The sequence below is a fragment of the Rissa tridactyla genome, chromosome 3, assembly GCF_028500815.1.
Source record: "Rissa tridactyla isolate bRisTri1 chromosome 3, bRisTri1.patW.cur.20221130, whole genome shotgun sequence".
Lineage (NCBI taxonomy): Eukaryota > Metazoa > Chordata > Aves > Charadriiformes > Laridae > Rissa > Rissa tridactyla.
In genome coordinates this window covers 54888400-54904394 of record NC_071468.1, presented here as the reverse complement: position 1 = coordinate 54904394, position 15995 = coordinate 54888400, and the positions used below count along the sequence as shown (strand labels likewise).

At 42.7% G+C, this 15995-nt stretch overlaps 1 protein-coding gene across 11 annotated transcripts in view; it reads right to left on the bottom strand.

Annotated features, from left to right (window-relative positions):
* STXBP5 (syntaxin binding protein 5) overlaps positions 1-12634 on the bottom strand; it is a 111505-nt gene extending 98871 nt beyond the window's left edge. For 8 of the 11 annotated variants that reach the window (XM_054193744.1, XM_054193743.1, XM_054193745.1 and 5 more), the window contains exons 1-2: positions 11576-12633; positions 9649-9746 (exon numbers count right to left, since the gene is read on the bottom strand). In XM_054193744.1, the coding sequence (XP_054049719.1) occupies positions 9649-9746; positions 11576-11728 (251 nt within the window). In that variant the 5' untranslated portion in view covers positions 11729-12633. Of the gene's footprint in view, positions 1-9648; positions 9747-11575 lie in introns of all 11 variants that reach the window. The other 3 variants (XM_054193749.1, XM_054193752.1, XM_054193754.1) reach the window with 2 other exon arrangements.
* Between the last annotated feature and the right edge of the window lie 3361 nt (positions 12635-15995).

Genomic DNA, 15995 nt, shown 5'->3' with positions numbered 1-15995 from the left:
ACACCAGGCAAGTTACTGCTATGCATCCCATTCTGCATATTAATAAGACTCACTATATCTTAGTAACTGTACTTCTAATATCAACACTACAAAGTTCAGTCAAGAATGTTTTTCAACTGTGAAGATGAACATCTGCTCTGTTTAACAAGGTAGTAAGACTGAACAGAGCATATGCTAAAAAAAAAATATACAGGCACGTTAATCCTATCAATTTCACATTACGTGATCACAAAAAATTACCATTCTATTATTTTTTTCCCTAACGAGCAAGTAGAAAAATGCAAATTGCTTTTGTCCCTCTGCTGCTGCTGACTACAAGTTGGCATTACTAGGTGGGAAAGAGGCAGGATCTTTAGCAGAAAAGGTTATCAAAAACATTGGATACAAGATGGATCACCTCTTTAGTTCACTACTCTTGAAGTGTTAAATATATCATCTTAATGTGAACCAAAGATCTAATAATGTTAATTGAACACATACAGAGTACAAGCCTGGCAGCAGCTTCAAGAGGCTATGCAATGCATTCCCCTGCTTGAAACGGCATAAATCGCACAAGATAAAATAGTAGCTTGCTAAGCAGAAGTACAAAGGCCTTGCTTCCTTTAGATCTGCATCCTTTCTTTAGTTCTCTGGTTTGCCAAGTTAAAACAGCTCCTGAGAAGACTTTTCACTAGAATAAAGGAGCAGGAGGAGAGGATTAGTTCTTGGAGAATCCATAGGAGTTACCTCAAAATGGTGAGTTTGGTCTACAGCCTTCTTGGTGGAGAACCTAACCTCCTCTCTCTGCCAGTATTGCTACAGTTTGAGCAGGACAGGCTGAGAATTATTCTGGACACAGAAGCAGTGGTCACTGCAATTACATTTCTATAGCAAACTAAGCTTCAAGTTGCTCAAACAGAACACAGGTTTTGTTACTATAATTTTAAGGCACCTATGAAACAAAATCCCATGACATGCAGTAAAATTAATAAATAATGTAGCCTTTCATTATTTCCATCAGGCTATAAACTTCTCTGTAGAATAGCGATCAAGTAGTTGATTTTGCAAACTGCAACACTTTAGACTGCACTCTCAAGTATTACAAGATCAGCACAATTGTCATTATGAAAAGCTTCAGTTTTACATATTTTAGTTAGCTCAACCAGCACAAACTAGCATTCCTCAAAGCACCGAATCTTGCACTTTGTTTTCTACACTAGCAGACACAAATTTCAAGTTTCATTTACTTTCACTATTCTTGACACTTAAGATAAAATTCAAAGCAAATGAAAAATCTGTAAGTACAGAACCAATGATGCAGGGCAGAACAACCGTGAACAAATGACTAGGGAAGATCTATTCCTTAACTTCAGTGAAAAATTTTAACTAACACAGTATTAGACTCAATCTTAATTCAGCAACTGATATGGCAGCCTCAATGGCAGCACTATAAATAACTAGAAATTTTTTATTTTCTTTAAGATAAGCTTAGGGATTCAAAATAGACTGTCTTTGCAGAAAGTGATTAGGTTAGAACAACTAGCACACAGACCAAGGCTGTCATCAAGTTGTACAGATCTCAGACATAAAAGCAGTTTTGGAATCTCTTACCAAAGAGAGATTTTCACTGTAAAACAAAGTGTTTTTCATCGTGGCAGAGGGTTTTAAACCGAACATCAGTGTGTCCAATCAGGCTAAGTGATAGCTGCAGAAAAAGTAATTTCATGAAAGAATTGTAAAAAAAAAAAAATCAAGATGAATCAGGATTCAGTATGAGTCTCCAGAGATTGACAGAATTACTACATATTTTAGAAATCTACTAAATAAGGAATTATACGACTCTAACACAGTCTTTACTAGCAAAATATTTCACTTTTCATTATTTCTAAGACCTTCATTATTTTAAACCGTGCCCAAATTCAGTGATGCAAGTATCACTGCCAGAGATTTAAATTATGTCATTAGACCTTCACCTGTATTTGCACTGGAAGCCAATAGAAGTAGTAACTTAGTGTTCCCTTTGATAAACATGTATGCTGTATTATTATCAAGTGCCTATGATAGAAGCGTTGACATGAAAAAGGTCACCTAAGTTATCACCAGTTGAATACTAAGAGGCTATGCTTGATTAGGACTCAAGTGCCAATTATGATACCACCATTTAAACTTATGGTTCAGCAAAATAAGGTAACTTCAAAAGCTGCTGAAAGACAGCATACTGGCAGTAGGTAAGCAATGCACTCTCTCACGTGGTTTTGGTTCACAAGTATCACAAACTTTTTCCTCAGGCCAGCAAACAAATAAATACACTTCATGTCAGAGAAACAGATCTCTGGAAAAGTAAGAGTCTTGTCTACTTAACCAGATGCACTTTGCAGGATTAAGAATCTATATTTTTCAAAAAAATTATAATGATCAGTTTGATGGTATACATCAAGAGCAGGAAGAGGAAAAGAGACAAACCCGAGATTAAAGATAAAGGCCTACCACAATATTAACGCTCTCAAAGCTTCTAAGAACTCTATTTTTTTTTGAAAACGTGAAACCATTACCAGTTAGCTAAGATTAAGGACAAAGTGAACTATTCCCAAAATACATGTCCTCCAGTTTTGTTTAACTTCACATAGAATGTAATAATTTACAAGTTTTACTCTGTTTTTCACTGAGCTTCTACATGGAAAACCCTAGAAAAAACAGATATGCTATGGGAACCCTGATAAGTAATGCGGGTTTTTACTGTTCCATTAAACTGAGAAACAAAACAAACAGTTCTAGAAGAGCAATAGGAAACAGATAAAAATAACCGAGGGTACGGGTACTTCTAGTCACCTTAAAGGTAATGTGTACGAATGCTTATCTTTGCATTGTGAAACCTTTGTAAAAAGGGAGATCTGGACACTTATCAGGTGTTTAATGCAGTTACAAAGATTTCTGCCAAACAGGAAGTTTCGTTAAGGGTTTGCAGTCTTGATTTGTGCTTTCAAGCTATCTTCATCACATCTCAAATTGTGAGCTGCTTCTACTTTTCCAGACACAACTTTACTGAAACTATTCATTTCTTCTCCTGCAGCAATAATGCTACTTCAGTTCTAAAAGCCCTTCCACAGTGACTGAGAAAGAACAAATCCAGTAAAATGTTGAATCAAGAGCGTAGTGAATCGAGCACTGCACCAGAAGTCTGAAAGCCTAAGCTGGGTCCCAGCTGTCCAACTCCCTGTTACGTTTTACCCTAAAAACAGCAGCTCACACAATCCATACCACCACAGTGTTTCACAAATAGCTAGGAGGTACAAGGAAACAGGCTATGCTAGTGCTATGGTAACACCTGCAGCCTTGCAAACTTTGCATGCTTTCCGAAGATGTTTCCTTCCCCAAGCTCACTATGACCCAGCAAGTTTGAAGCTGCAAGGCTATATCCATTAGGCTTCTGCTCTGTCAGCAAAATAGCTACAGGAAATAAGAGTTTTCATTCTAAAATTCATTTTTTGTAAATTGCAGTATGAGATTTAATACAGTTATACTTCAGGTATTTTTGAACAAAAGCAATTACTACTAAAAAGCTGTTTAGTAGAACTGCAGTATATGCAATAATACATCAAATCAAAGACCTGTTCAGTTTTCTTGCTTTGATGGAAGTATCACCGCGTCTCCCAATACATCTAACTACACCATCCTATTTATTATGAAGAATTCAGTCATAGCCTCCTCTGTGTACTACTAACTTGCTATAATTCCACACATTTTTAAGAGTTATGTGTCTCATCATGGCCTTTTGACCTTATTTCACTTCAGAATATCCAAAGGTAGCTGATTTTCTTCATTTAGGGGATGGGGAATTTTCACTGAAAGACAGACATAAGGGAGCTAATGATACCCATGTGAACTAAGTGCTGGAAGATATGATAAGAAATGGCAGAGCATAAAAAAAAGAAAAAGGAAATGTGATAAGATTAATGTATATTTTAAGCAAAGTAGTTTTCTTGTTTAAACTACTCTCTGTGAATTGGGTGTCAAGGTAGCCAATAAACATTTTCTTAATAAGAGATAATCACAGAGTCTTTGTCATGACACTATTGCAATATTTTTAGTAGTTTTACTGATGTACTCTTCCCAAAACAGTAAGATTCATTTGAAGTCCAGAAGAACATTGGCAAAGGTTGAGTCTATTCTCTTCAGTGTAAAAATGCCCAAAAAAATTACAATCCACAAAACAATAGTTTAGTTCGACTTTGTTATGTTCACAGAACAGATAGAATCACAGAATAATTTAGGTTGGAAAAGACCTCCCAAGTTCATCTGGGTCCAGTCTCCCACTTGAAGCTGTGCCAACTTCACAGTTAGATGCTTGGTTTGAAAAACTGAAATCTTTGCTCTTCATACTGTAAGCACAACTCCAGTCATTGCCCTACTGCCCTTCCTCTAGAAGGGAGGAGCAGGTGTAGATCTACTTCAAAAAAAAAAACCACACCAAAACCACAAAACCATCCCAAGCTGATGTTTCGGTGAGAGGAGGGAAAACACCTGGTCAGACTGCCTTGCATAGTCTGAATGATCTAAAGGAAAAGCATTTTCAATGAATACAACAACATCACAAGTTTAAAATGGAATTTTGTTACAGCTTCAGAGAATTCACAAATGGCTTGAATTTTTTGGTATGCATCTACAGCAAAACTATCCAGATGCAGCAACATAAACATTTCATCAGAAACTGACTTCACAGAACCATACATCCAGGCTTTGAGCTATTTTGATCAAAGAGTAACAGTTGTGAGTTCTTCTCACAAGGGCCAGAGAATGGAAGTCACAGAAAGCAAGTTTTATACACCTCAAATATATGAAAACTTCAGTCATTAGCTTACATAAAAGTAATGTTTTACTGCTGAAAAGAATAGGGGGAAATGAACAGATGCTGACATTCAGAATGATCTGGATCTTCAGATATTTAATGACAGAATGACAAACAACCTAATTCTTCTCCTTCCTGTGAACTTGGGTTTGCAATAGAAAAAAAAAGCCACCCAATCTTTAATTAAATAACTTACTCGGCTTGGGAATAAAGAGTCCTAGGCATAATTTGGTCTGTGTGGAAGGCACAATACTTATTCTACAGGTATTCCCTTTATTCTCAAGAATTTCTAGTGAAAACAGTCTTCCTTTTTAGAATTCTTTCTATCAAGAGAGAGACTGAGCTCCAAGCTGCAAATGAGTATTTTTAAGGCATGAAGCACTAATAAAGATATTGCATTCATGTTGGCAGACAATCAAAATACATCTCATTTGATATACTGTCCTAGTTTTGCTATTGAGAAATTAAAGCACACAAAACCGAAGAAACCTCTTTAAGATGGAACAGTTAAAACAGCACGGAGCAGGAGGCTTCCTTCCAATTTTCTGCTTTAGATTCAAAGCTTATTCTACCTCCTATAAAAGCAAATATAAAAGCTTAGCTGACTACTAAGTCCACAGCCCTGTACAATTAGTAGTTTAAAGTTCTGAGGAATCATCATCCTAAGACAGACAAATTCTGAAAAAGTCCATTTCACCTTTCTCATACCTCTTTACAATTTAAATGCTACTCTGTTCAGATCACATTTCACTTCTAGAGGGACTTCAAAGCAGAACAGTGAAAACAAGGGACAGCACAGAAGCAGAACTATTACTTATGATACTGAATGCTGCCAGGATGTCAGAGGGTGAAGTCTACCCAACTACACCATTCAGGCAAGCTAAATCTTGAGTACATATACTCAACTTGAGCTCATTAGAAGGTTTTTGTATCTGCTGGGAAAACAAAGCACAGAAAATTATGCACAAAACTTCCTAAAAAACTATGGACTATATGTCCTGCTGTTATGGTTTGGGTATGCACAGGTAAGAGGCAAAGCACAGATGAGCTTTTAACTACTTGGTATCTGTAACACATTTGGGACAGGAGATCAAAAGGTTAAAGCCACCATGGTAACAACAGCTAAACCCCTTTAAGCATGGAGAAAGTCAAAGAGATTGGCCTGCAGTAACAAATGAGGCCACTAGCAGCTTACACTGACCACTGCAGTTTGAAATCATATATGCTCACATATCCAGCACTCTGCAGAAGGGTGAGCCTAAGGCAGAATTGGTACATGTAAGAGCCAGACCATCAGCCAAGACTCAAAGGCCTCAGCAGCTGGAACAAGTGTCCTCTGATCAGCACCACGAACCCAGAAGAACAACTGGAGCCGCATGAGCAGATGAGTGTGGGTGTATGCAAGATAAATCAATTTAAGATTTTATGTCACTTGGCGCTGTGCTTCTGCTCTTGTGCCTACCTCATTACTCAATTTCCCCTGTAATACAGAAAACAGGATCAAACAGTTTAACTGTTTTCAACCGATCGTGATGTCAGGGAAAGGGTCACATCAGCTGGCTGTTCTACAGTCGAGAGTAACGGGTCCAGCATCTGACCTCTCTCCAAGATTTGTAGTCTAGTAAGCTATATGCTTTGTAACTTTCCCTCATAGACAGTAGAGGAACCAAGTTTTGGTCTGTTGTTGAAAATAGGAGAACAGAGTCTTTGCTGTTAATTGCTCAAAACGTTGCTTTCTATAGAGGGCACAAAATACTTCCCCAATTAAGGATAATACCTGAGCAATACTGGTCTGCCTCAGAAACACTTGCTTTTAGCTTTTCCTAGCCAGATCAGAGTCCGAAATATTTCTGATTAACTCTGCAAATATAATCAAGTTTGTTGTTTGTTTTTTTTTTTTCTTAAAAGGAATACAAGGGATACACCACTCAAGCTAAAATAGTAAATAATCACAAACTGTAACTTTGGTGACTGATAAGGTTTAAGTTTTACATTAAAAGCTGTCTCCTAATATTTTTATAGGCTTCTGTCCCTCTTAAAACTGCAAGATCTACAACCAGTGGCTGTTTATGGACACAGAATGGCAAAGTCCTGCCTCTGGCACACTAAGTCACCATCTCCACAACATTCTCCTCTGATTTTAACCCATCAAGCCTACAATCAGGGACAAAGAATATTAACAGAGTAGTAATTCTATTTCCAATTAGTGAAACATGCCACCTATAATTTAGGTATTTCCATTTTCACAATTACTTTGGGGATTCAGAGAATTCAATAGAGTGTTGATGTTATTCTTTTTTTTTTACTTATCTCTAATCAATAAATATACTTAGTGAACTTCCAGTATATTTGTATCCACAGACTTTTTGGTTCTTCAGAAAAAACTTTAGTTCTGTTTTCACATGTCGCTGTATCAATACTAGAGACAACATTTTGTATTTGTGTATTAGAATTCTCTGTTCCTCCACTAGCGGTTAGTCTCCTCATAAAGAAGAATCAGATGGAAGTGTGGTTAAGAAAATTCCCGCTCACATTAATCTGTTCTAATCAATACTGATTTTGAAATTAAAATACCTGAACTGCAGACTGGTCAAATACAGGATGTGAAAGCTTTACAAAGATGCACTTATACTTGAAGATGCAAGGAAAACACTAATACCCAGTTCCCATCTCACGGTACACAATGAAAGAAGCATTATTATTCCTTTACTTCTATAATCTCACAACATGAATGCAGAAGAAAATGAGGACTTTTCTACTACTTTTAGTATTTACTTGTCAATGATTTCTTTATTGACTCTTAGTCTTTCTAGTCCACACCTTGTTTCAACTAAAAATGCTTTTGCAGCTCTAGAGTAAGTGGCTCCCACTTTAATGAATCCTTGCCCATAGTTTATAGTTAGTAAAAACCTTAGCAGATAAAGCATCTTATAAGTCATCTTTGCACAACAGAATGAAATAAGTTCTTCTCGCAAGTTTCACTCCTTCTCAAAGAGTACTTTTCAAACCAGTTTCACTAGGCAGAAAGTAAGAGGCTGGTTTTACATTGGGAATGTGCGTGAATCTATCCCTTCTGTCTGCGCTCCTCCACCCCAAAGAGCAAGTAATCACAGGAGACACAAATTCTGCAGTGTTGTTGGGTTACAGGGCTAACCTATAAGCTAATGTTGAGGGCTTTTAACCAGTTCTTCCAAGAATCAACATCTGTATCAAAGTACTGAGAAGCATCTTCATCAAGTTAGGGGTGCATCAACACTTCAGCCTCTGCATGAAACTTATTCCCTTAGGAAATACATTTTCTGTCAACATTACTGCTTCCTCTCACAGTAACTGTTTCTTCCCTCACAATACTTCTCTCAGGTATTTAGAAAGCATTCACACTCCAAGAATTCACAGGTGTAGTCATGGATGAGTGCCAGTAAACCAGTTTTATCAAGTCATAATCACCCAAACTGCAACATCATGTTGCCCAAAATTACAGGTAAGCAAGCTCTAAACAGGTACATTTTGATCTCTCCTTTTCCTCCAACACAAATCCTTATTTTTAGGTCACGTTCTTTTCTCATCTATTCTAACAATATGAGCATAATTAACAGCACCACCCACAATTCATTCTTCATTTAAATCAATTTTATCACCTTTTTAAAAACAAAATTTATGGAGTTGAGTAGTTTCAAATATGGCATTAAAAGCACTGCACGATCATTACTGTTACTCATACTTTGAATTAAAAGACCTTGGGAGTTCATAATAGATATCATTATAGATACCATACAAGCTACTTCACTCCAGCCTCCTTCTTAAAGCTCCAGATCTGATACTGAAGTTCTAATTTTTCAACTTTTAGAAGACAACCCTCTACGGCAATTAACCTTATAGACAGAATAGTGATATTACAGAGGGAAACAAAAATGGTCTACTTGCAGACTAATATAAGCAGCAAATGAAAAGATGAGATTTACCTACAGTTTAAAGATTACGTCAATTTTTATAGGAAAATGGCCTAAGCCTTCCCCAAAAAGGTCAGAGTTCAGCCAATTTCAGGACAACAGGGAATTCAATTCATTCTCTTCTGCTGAAAAGTAACGTCTGGGCAATAGCAGCGTGGATTAAAGAATCTACAGGGCATCTTCTTTTAAAAATAAAAGTTTAAACACATATGTTGTTACATGGCTTGGATAGTACCATATGGCTATGGTACCATATGTCTACGAACATATGGGTAGTTCACTTTTTAGTGAACAAAAAGAAGCAGGGTTACTGGTGCTTTATTCCACAAATTCATTCTGCTTATCTCAGTCACTTGAAAACTATTGGTGAGATACAATTCCTGTATCCTTTAGCATTCCCACGTGAAATCATCTTTCAGCAACACAGTAGCAGTTAAGTACAGTATTACAAAGCTCATTTCAAGACAACGACTAAAAAACCCCACCACCCCAGAACAACCCACCAAGCAGCACAGAATTTTTCAATCCCAGAGGATACAGCAGAACAACGAAACAGAGCTCACCCCAGGTCTCTCCTTCGATCTGCAGCCACTTGCTGTAAACTATCAGCACACTAGTAACCCTCTACAAAATGTATATATTTATTTGAGATAACAGGGACTGAGCAGCCATACCTCCCATCATTAACACAACTTGAACTGACACAAAGAACAACCAGAACAGCCAGGCCACGCACCAACAGAAACCAGAGCTTTTTTTCTCCCATCCTGCATACCTGGTTCCCACCAGACTTCTGAATGGTTCCAGCAGCTGAATCAAAACGCCACTTGCGTGAGGTGCACTAAATCCGCTTCAGAATATAAAAAAGGATACAGCCTTAGTGCTCCAGTCTGAGTCCCGATGGCCAGTATTTTCTGAACAGGATCAAATGCCAAGGCTGAAGGTTGATAGGGGAAACCATGGCGTACAGTCTAACAAGCCAGAACATCGCAGTAATGATGGATCAAGCAGTAGACCAAAAATAAACAGAATCAATATCATATGTTAGGGAACAGGATTCAGCATTAATCACAATTAAGAAAGGAACTACAGAGCACTTTAATAACAGACTGAGAAAATCAGCTGTCTTACATGAACCAATTATAAAATTTTTTTTAGGCATAATTACTCATTCATCCTTGATCAGCAAGTGACAGTCATACTTACTGAAACTTAATTTGAATCTTATATTTCTTCTGTACAAAGACTCAGCATTTTATTTTTTCATCTACCTCATTCTCCAAGTAATCTTATTTTCAGCTCTAACAAAGACACTAAACTATTAAAGTCTGAGCTGTTCCTAGGAAGTTTGACAACAAAGCCAGACTTGTCATTAGAACTATTACAAATTACTAGACCTGCTTTTCTGAGACTCACTTCAATTTCAATCCAACAGGCCCCACATGACAGTGCAACCTCCTCCTTCAGCACATTAAGAAAAAAAGCAACCCAAGCTCCACAGAACTAGTCTCTTGCCCTCTGCTTCCCCAGAAGAAAAAAAAAAAAAACAGCTCCCCCCAAAAAAATGCACCACCACCCCCCTGACAACAGAGCAAAAAAACCCCTCAACCATGGGATTCTTTCTTAATATGAAGCTATTGGCACATTTAGCTTTTTGGTTACCCAAGACTAATTTGGTAATTGACCAAGCAATAACTCCATTACACTTCTCAAGCTGCAACTAATCAGAATTGAGAGCATAATAGAAGCATCACCTAGTTTCTGTTATAAACATACACAACATAGGCCACACAAATCCTAGCTTTTCCATTTCAAAACCTTTAGTTTAAAGCAGAGTTATTTTAGGACCTCATAGATGCATAACAAACTTCTGATATACTCCTTTTACTTCACTTAAGTTGAAGGCATACCCTGCAACTCTCAATATTTCACAGTGAATAAAATCTAACTGGCAACTGCTCTGGTCTTTTCCATATCCTTCGTGAACAACTTGCAAAAGTGGCAGAAATGCCTGCAATACTAGATAAAACAAGGAGGAGAATCCACAAACAAGCTCATCCATATCAAGCTAGGCCATGGGTACACTGTAAAGATAAAACCGGGTATTGATATTCAAATCAGTTTTTATTCCTCTTGGTACAGCTGGTGGATTAATTCGCTGCATCATTTTCTGAAGTGTGCAGACACAAACTGCAGTTATTGTATCATGCACAAGCAAATAAAAAACCAGGAACTTTTCCTCTGTCTCTAGAGAACATTTGCAATAGCAGCATCGGCAACTTGGCAACACACTGCAGCGAAACCACCACAAACGTCTACAGCCTTTTTCAGGCGCAAAGGAACAGGATAAATGCATTTCCAAATAATGCAGAGCGACAGATCCCCTGTCCTTCGGGCCCATTAGCAGAGGCTTCTACTCAAATGCCGCGATAATCAGATCTGCACTACAGCTAGGTATCACTCCTTCCCCCATCCATCCCACTCTTTCTACGAAGCCTTCACGAACACGGTCAATATTAAACGCATGAAAGAGCCTAGAAGACGACAAACCCTGAAACTCTCCAAGAAAGCCGACTACGGAAATCCAACGAGACCTGTACAGCTACACCCACCGCTTCCTTCCCTTCTCCCCCCCCTTCCCTTCCCCCTCCCCCCCAAATAATAAATCCAAACAAGTAAACAGGAGCGGCGGGCAGGCTCGGTGAGGTCGGTACCGAGGAGCAAAGCCCGCAGAGCCCATCGCGGCGCTGCGCCCCCTTCCCCGGCCGCCAGCCGGCTCGGGGCTGCAGCATTCGTTCACCTTGCAGAGCTGGAAGTGCTCGGACTGAAGCGTCTCCTGGATTTCGGTCTCCCGGTTCCCCGCCTGCTGCTGCTGGGCGGCGGACGACGCCGAGGCGGCTGAGGAGACCGCCGTCAGGCCGTCCAGCACCTTCCTGATGTTAAATTTCCTCATGGTCTTCGGCGGCGGCGCTCCCCGCTCCCCCGGCCTCGCCGCCGCCGCGCTGTCACCGCCGTGCCGCGGCCGCCCGCCCCGCAGGCGGCAGACGAGCCCCCGCCGGGGAGGGCGGTGCAAGGGGCGGCCGGCGATCCGGGGCGCCGCACTCTCCGCCGCGGGGCAACGCTCCTCCTCGTCGGCGGCGGAGGCAGCGGAGGGGAGGGCAGCGAGGCGTCAGTCCGGCAGCGCAGGGGCGCTCCTCATCGGGGCCCGCGGGCTGAGAGAGGGAGACTGGAGCCAAGCAAACAGGAGCCGGTCAGCCCACCAGCGCCGCCACCAGCGGTCCCAGACTCGCCGCCCGCGGCCGCTCCGCGCCCTGCCCGCCGGGGCACACGGTTCGCCCCGGGCCCGGCCGGCCCCGCCCCGGCCGCCCCTCCCGCCGCCGGGGGTGCGCGGACTGCCTCGCCTCGCTTCGCTTCTCCTCTCCGCGGCGCCTCCGCGTCCCCCCGCGCAGCCCGCCTCACATCGTGGCGGCTGCTGCTGTCATCCGTCCCTGCGTGCGTGCCTGAGTGTGTGCGTGTCTCTCCGTGTGCGTGCGTGTGCCGGTCCCCTCCCGCCGCCGCAGTCTCTCCCCCCTTCGCAGGCGCCCGCCCCGCGGCTCGGCTCAGGCACCCTCCGCCTCCTCAGAGCTGCGTGTGCCGCCAGCCAGTCACCGGCGGGGCTTCTCCCGGCTGCTGCCAGCGGCTGCTGCCGCCGCCCGCCCCCACAACCATCCTCCTCCTCCTCCTGCCGCCACGGAGGGCGCCTTCCCCGCCTCACGGTCGCTCCCCCTTGCCTGACAACGCGGAAGCGCAGCGCCCCAGGGAGGAGCGGCGGTAGCGGCGGCTACCGTGACACCCTGCCTGGCAGCGGCGGGACGGCCGCGCATGCGCTCTAAGAGCGCCGGCACCCGGATGTGGCGGTGCTCCATCGCTCCCCCCCGCCGCGCTGTGCCGCGCCGCGCGTGGGCCGGGGCGGCGTGAGGGCTGCGGGCGTGCGGGTGGGGCGCGGCGGCGAGAGCTGGGTGGTGGCTTCTGGGCAGGCGGGAGCAGGTAACAGGTGGCGGCGGCGCCAGCGCCGTCCCGTCCCCGCTGCTGGCACTGCAGTGGAAGTGTACGGCGGCTCCCGGGGAGCCGGGCTGCCGTGTCGAGAGCCGCGCTTCGCGCGTGGCTACAGGCGCAAGATCCCCCTGCGGCTGAGCCTCATCCCGTGGCGGCGACGGCGGCCCGGCCGTGGCGGCGGGTGTCAGCCAGGGCCGGGGCAGCGCCGGCGGTTTCCCTGTGACAGGGCGGCGGCGGGGCTGGCGGCACCCCCTGGGGCCGGGGCAGCGGGGGACGAGGCAAGAGCAACGTTTCCAACGGCAGGAATGGTTAACGGAGGAGCTGATCCACCCGTACGCCTTGCCCTAACCGCCGCCTTGCTGAGGGCGGCGCGGCCCCGGCCTGGGAGCGTTTGCTGTTCGTAGCCCAAAGCGACCGGACCGAGGGCTACCGCGGAGCTGGCCACCGCCGTCCGAGGAAGTCGCCGCCAGCCCTCGCGTGGCGGGGCGAGCCGCCGGGGTGGCGAAGGTGCTTCCATCCGTTCTTACGGCAACCAAACTAATTTAAGCAGGTGGCACAGAGTAAAACGGTTTTTTCCCCTGTCGTATAGCATTCTGTATTCTGCTTTTATTTTTCTTTTATTACTAGGTTGCATTTTTGGATTTTCTAGTCCATGGTCAGGTAATAGACATTACTCATGTTCCGGTCGTTGTTACATTGCTGAAGGTAATTATTATTTCTGGCCGTTTCCTGAACTTTCTTTTCAACTGAAGTGAACTGGAAGATCAGTCATCACTTTTGGAGGGAAGACTTGTAGAGATGTGATTCAAGACATTGGCTCACGTCTCCTAGCTACGGCGTGAGTGCCTTAGCAGTAAAAGGCTCTGCACACAGTGAAATGGTCCTTTAAAGCGGTGTTTTCAGCCTGATAGCCAGGCATGCCTTATTAGCACAGTAAATGTAGTAGTGCACAGAGGGATAAGCGTAATCAGAATGCAGCAAAACAGTTACGATGCAGCCATCATCATGACCTCGGAAGTAAAAATTCCACAAACTCTTCTCAGATCTGTAACCACATGTCAATTTACAGCTATATTGACAGCAGGTATATGATGTATAAGCATTTGATAGAAACCAAGACAGTTTACATGTTCTTAGAAAGTGACTGAGTCATGAATTTATAGAGCTGTTTCCCTGCGTTACCAAGACACTTGGACACTTACTCAAATCATCTTGGTAAAATGTGAAAGAATGCTTCCAGAGATGGCAAGAGTCCTAGAAATACAAGAAGCAGACTCAAATAAGGATCTGTAAGTATCTGATATTAAAACTTATTTTTAAGAGAGAAATCTGTGCATTTTCAGTATGTCTTTATATACCCATTACGTATTTTAGCTAGCAGTTTATAAGTTACAGAAATAATGTCTAATTTTTCCATCTATTCACACACGCTTATTCTAACACACTAAAAACAGGGAAGAAAACTTCTAGAACTTGTCTGTGTTTGACTAAATGGCAAACACAGACTGTTACAGGCAAAGATGTGTACAGATAGAACTTTAAGAATTTACGTTATAGTCTATTTGAGTTCTATTGTCAGTATACGTTAGGCCAGGCCTTGCAAACACTTCTAGTTATAAGTTGCATAGCACAAGTAGCCTCGTTATTTATAGTAATATTAATCAGAGCAACCCGCCCCCCATCAAAGCTGGATGAAGAATTAAAGGACTTACTTAAAAAGCACTCTTTTTGCAAACTGCAGTCACTTCCATTTTCTTCTTCATTTTCTTCTATGCACTTGGCTATTGAATCCATTCTTTAATTGGACGATACATTTTTAGAGGAGAGATTGGAGTTCGTTTTCTGTTTACATTAGCACCTAACACAAGGAGAACCTCATTCATTACTGCAACATTGTACCAATACTTGCAGAATGTTTAAGCAATTGATACAGGACACAGAAGGTTGACACCACAGCAGTTCTCTTCCCTCACACTCTGTAGTTGATGCCATTCAACAAGCCAATGCTTTCTGGGACTTCAGCTCTTCCTGTAAAAAATTAGTGGCAACTTTCCTCTCACTGGGACATCAGTTGGAACAGTAGTACGCCTTTTAATTTTATAGTTCAGTGAACATCCCCATTGTCTCCCAGGATTTAGCTGCTGTATTTCAGAGCCCCTTTGGGGCCTCCAGCTCTTACCCAATAACCACATCCTGTTTACAACCAAGACCAATTCTGCTTAATCTCCTTGCTTCATGTTGCCCACTCAGACCTTCCGGCCTCTGATGTCTGAAATCTCTTGCCAGTGTTTTATACTCCAGGCCAAAGACCAAGTGTCTTGCACGGCTCGAGAAGAAGCAATGAGACCCAACTAGTTCGCAACATATTTGTACTCTACTGTGACAGAGTCCAGCTGTGACAGAGCCACTGTTAAAGTGTTCATGAGTCACTTCGCCCTCAGCAGTGAATCTTCATTGGCCACACAAATCCCTGCCACCAAATTAATCCACTTTGGTCTTCTTTTCCCGCCTTTTCTTACTGATCCTGCTATTTACTGCACCTGGAAAAGGAGAGAGATGCTTTTTTTGATTAGTATTCTACAGATACCACATAAGCAACTTATTTCTAATAGGCATTTGAGGCAATGAGGCAATTGGTCTACAGACAATCTCGCAGACAACCTGCACAGTTGGTGCAGGTCAGACTTGTTGGGTCTTTTCTCTCAAGATAATCATAATAACTTCATGGATAACTGCAGAATGCAGACATCACTGTGCTTATGGTCTCTTTTTTTCTTCTTTTTTTTGTGCGGTAGTATACCATCAGTGTTAGCATGAAAAAGAAAGAGAAATGGTAGTCCCGCACAAGCCAGAATGAGTAAAAGCCCACCCAGTTACAAGGTATATGCTAAGATTTGGTGGAGTAACCCCAGAGCAGTGGGTAGGTAGTGAAGTAACAGGTCCACTCTGGTGTTTATTGTTAGTTTGTGTGTAAGCCCCAAAAGTGTCACCGCTTGTATCCAGAGAAGGCACTGTAGTCCAGGTGATTTGCACACCACAATAATTATTGCACTACTCAGCATAGACAAGAAAAGGGCCATCAGAAGTGACCTCAAGATCTCTGCTTGGCCTCCATCTGCACTAAAGCTTTTGACAGTCAGTCAATCCAGGCTTTGAAGACTAACTAAGATGCTGAGCTTTCCTGA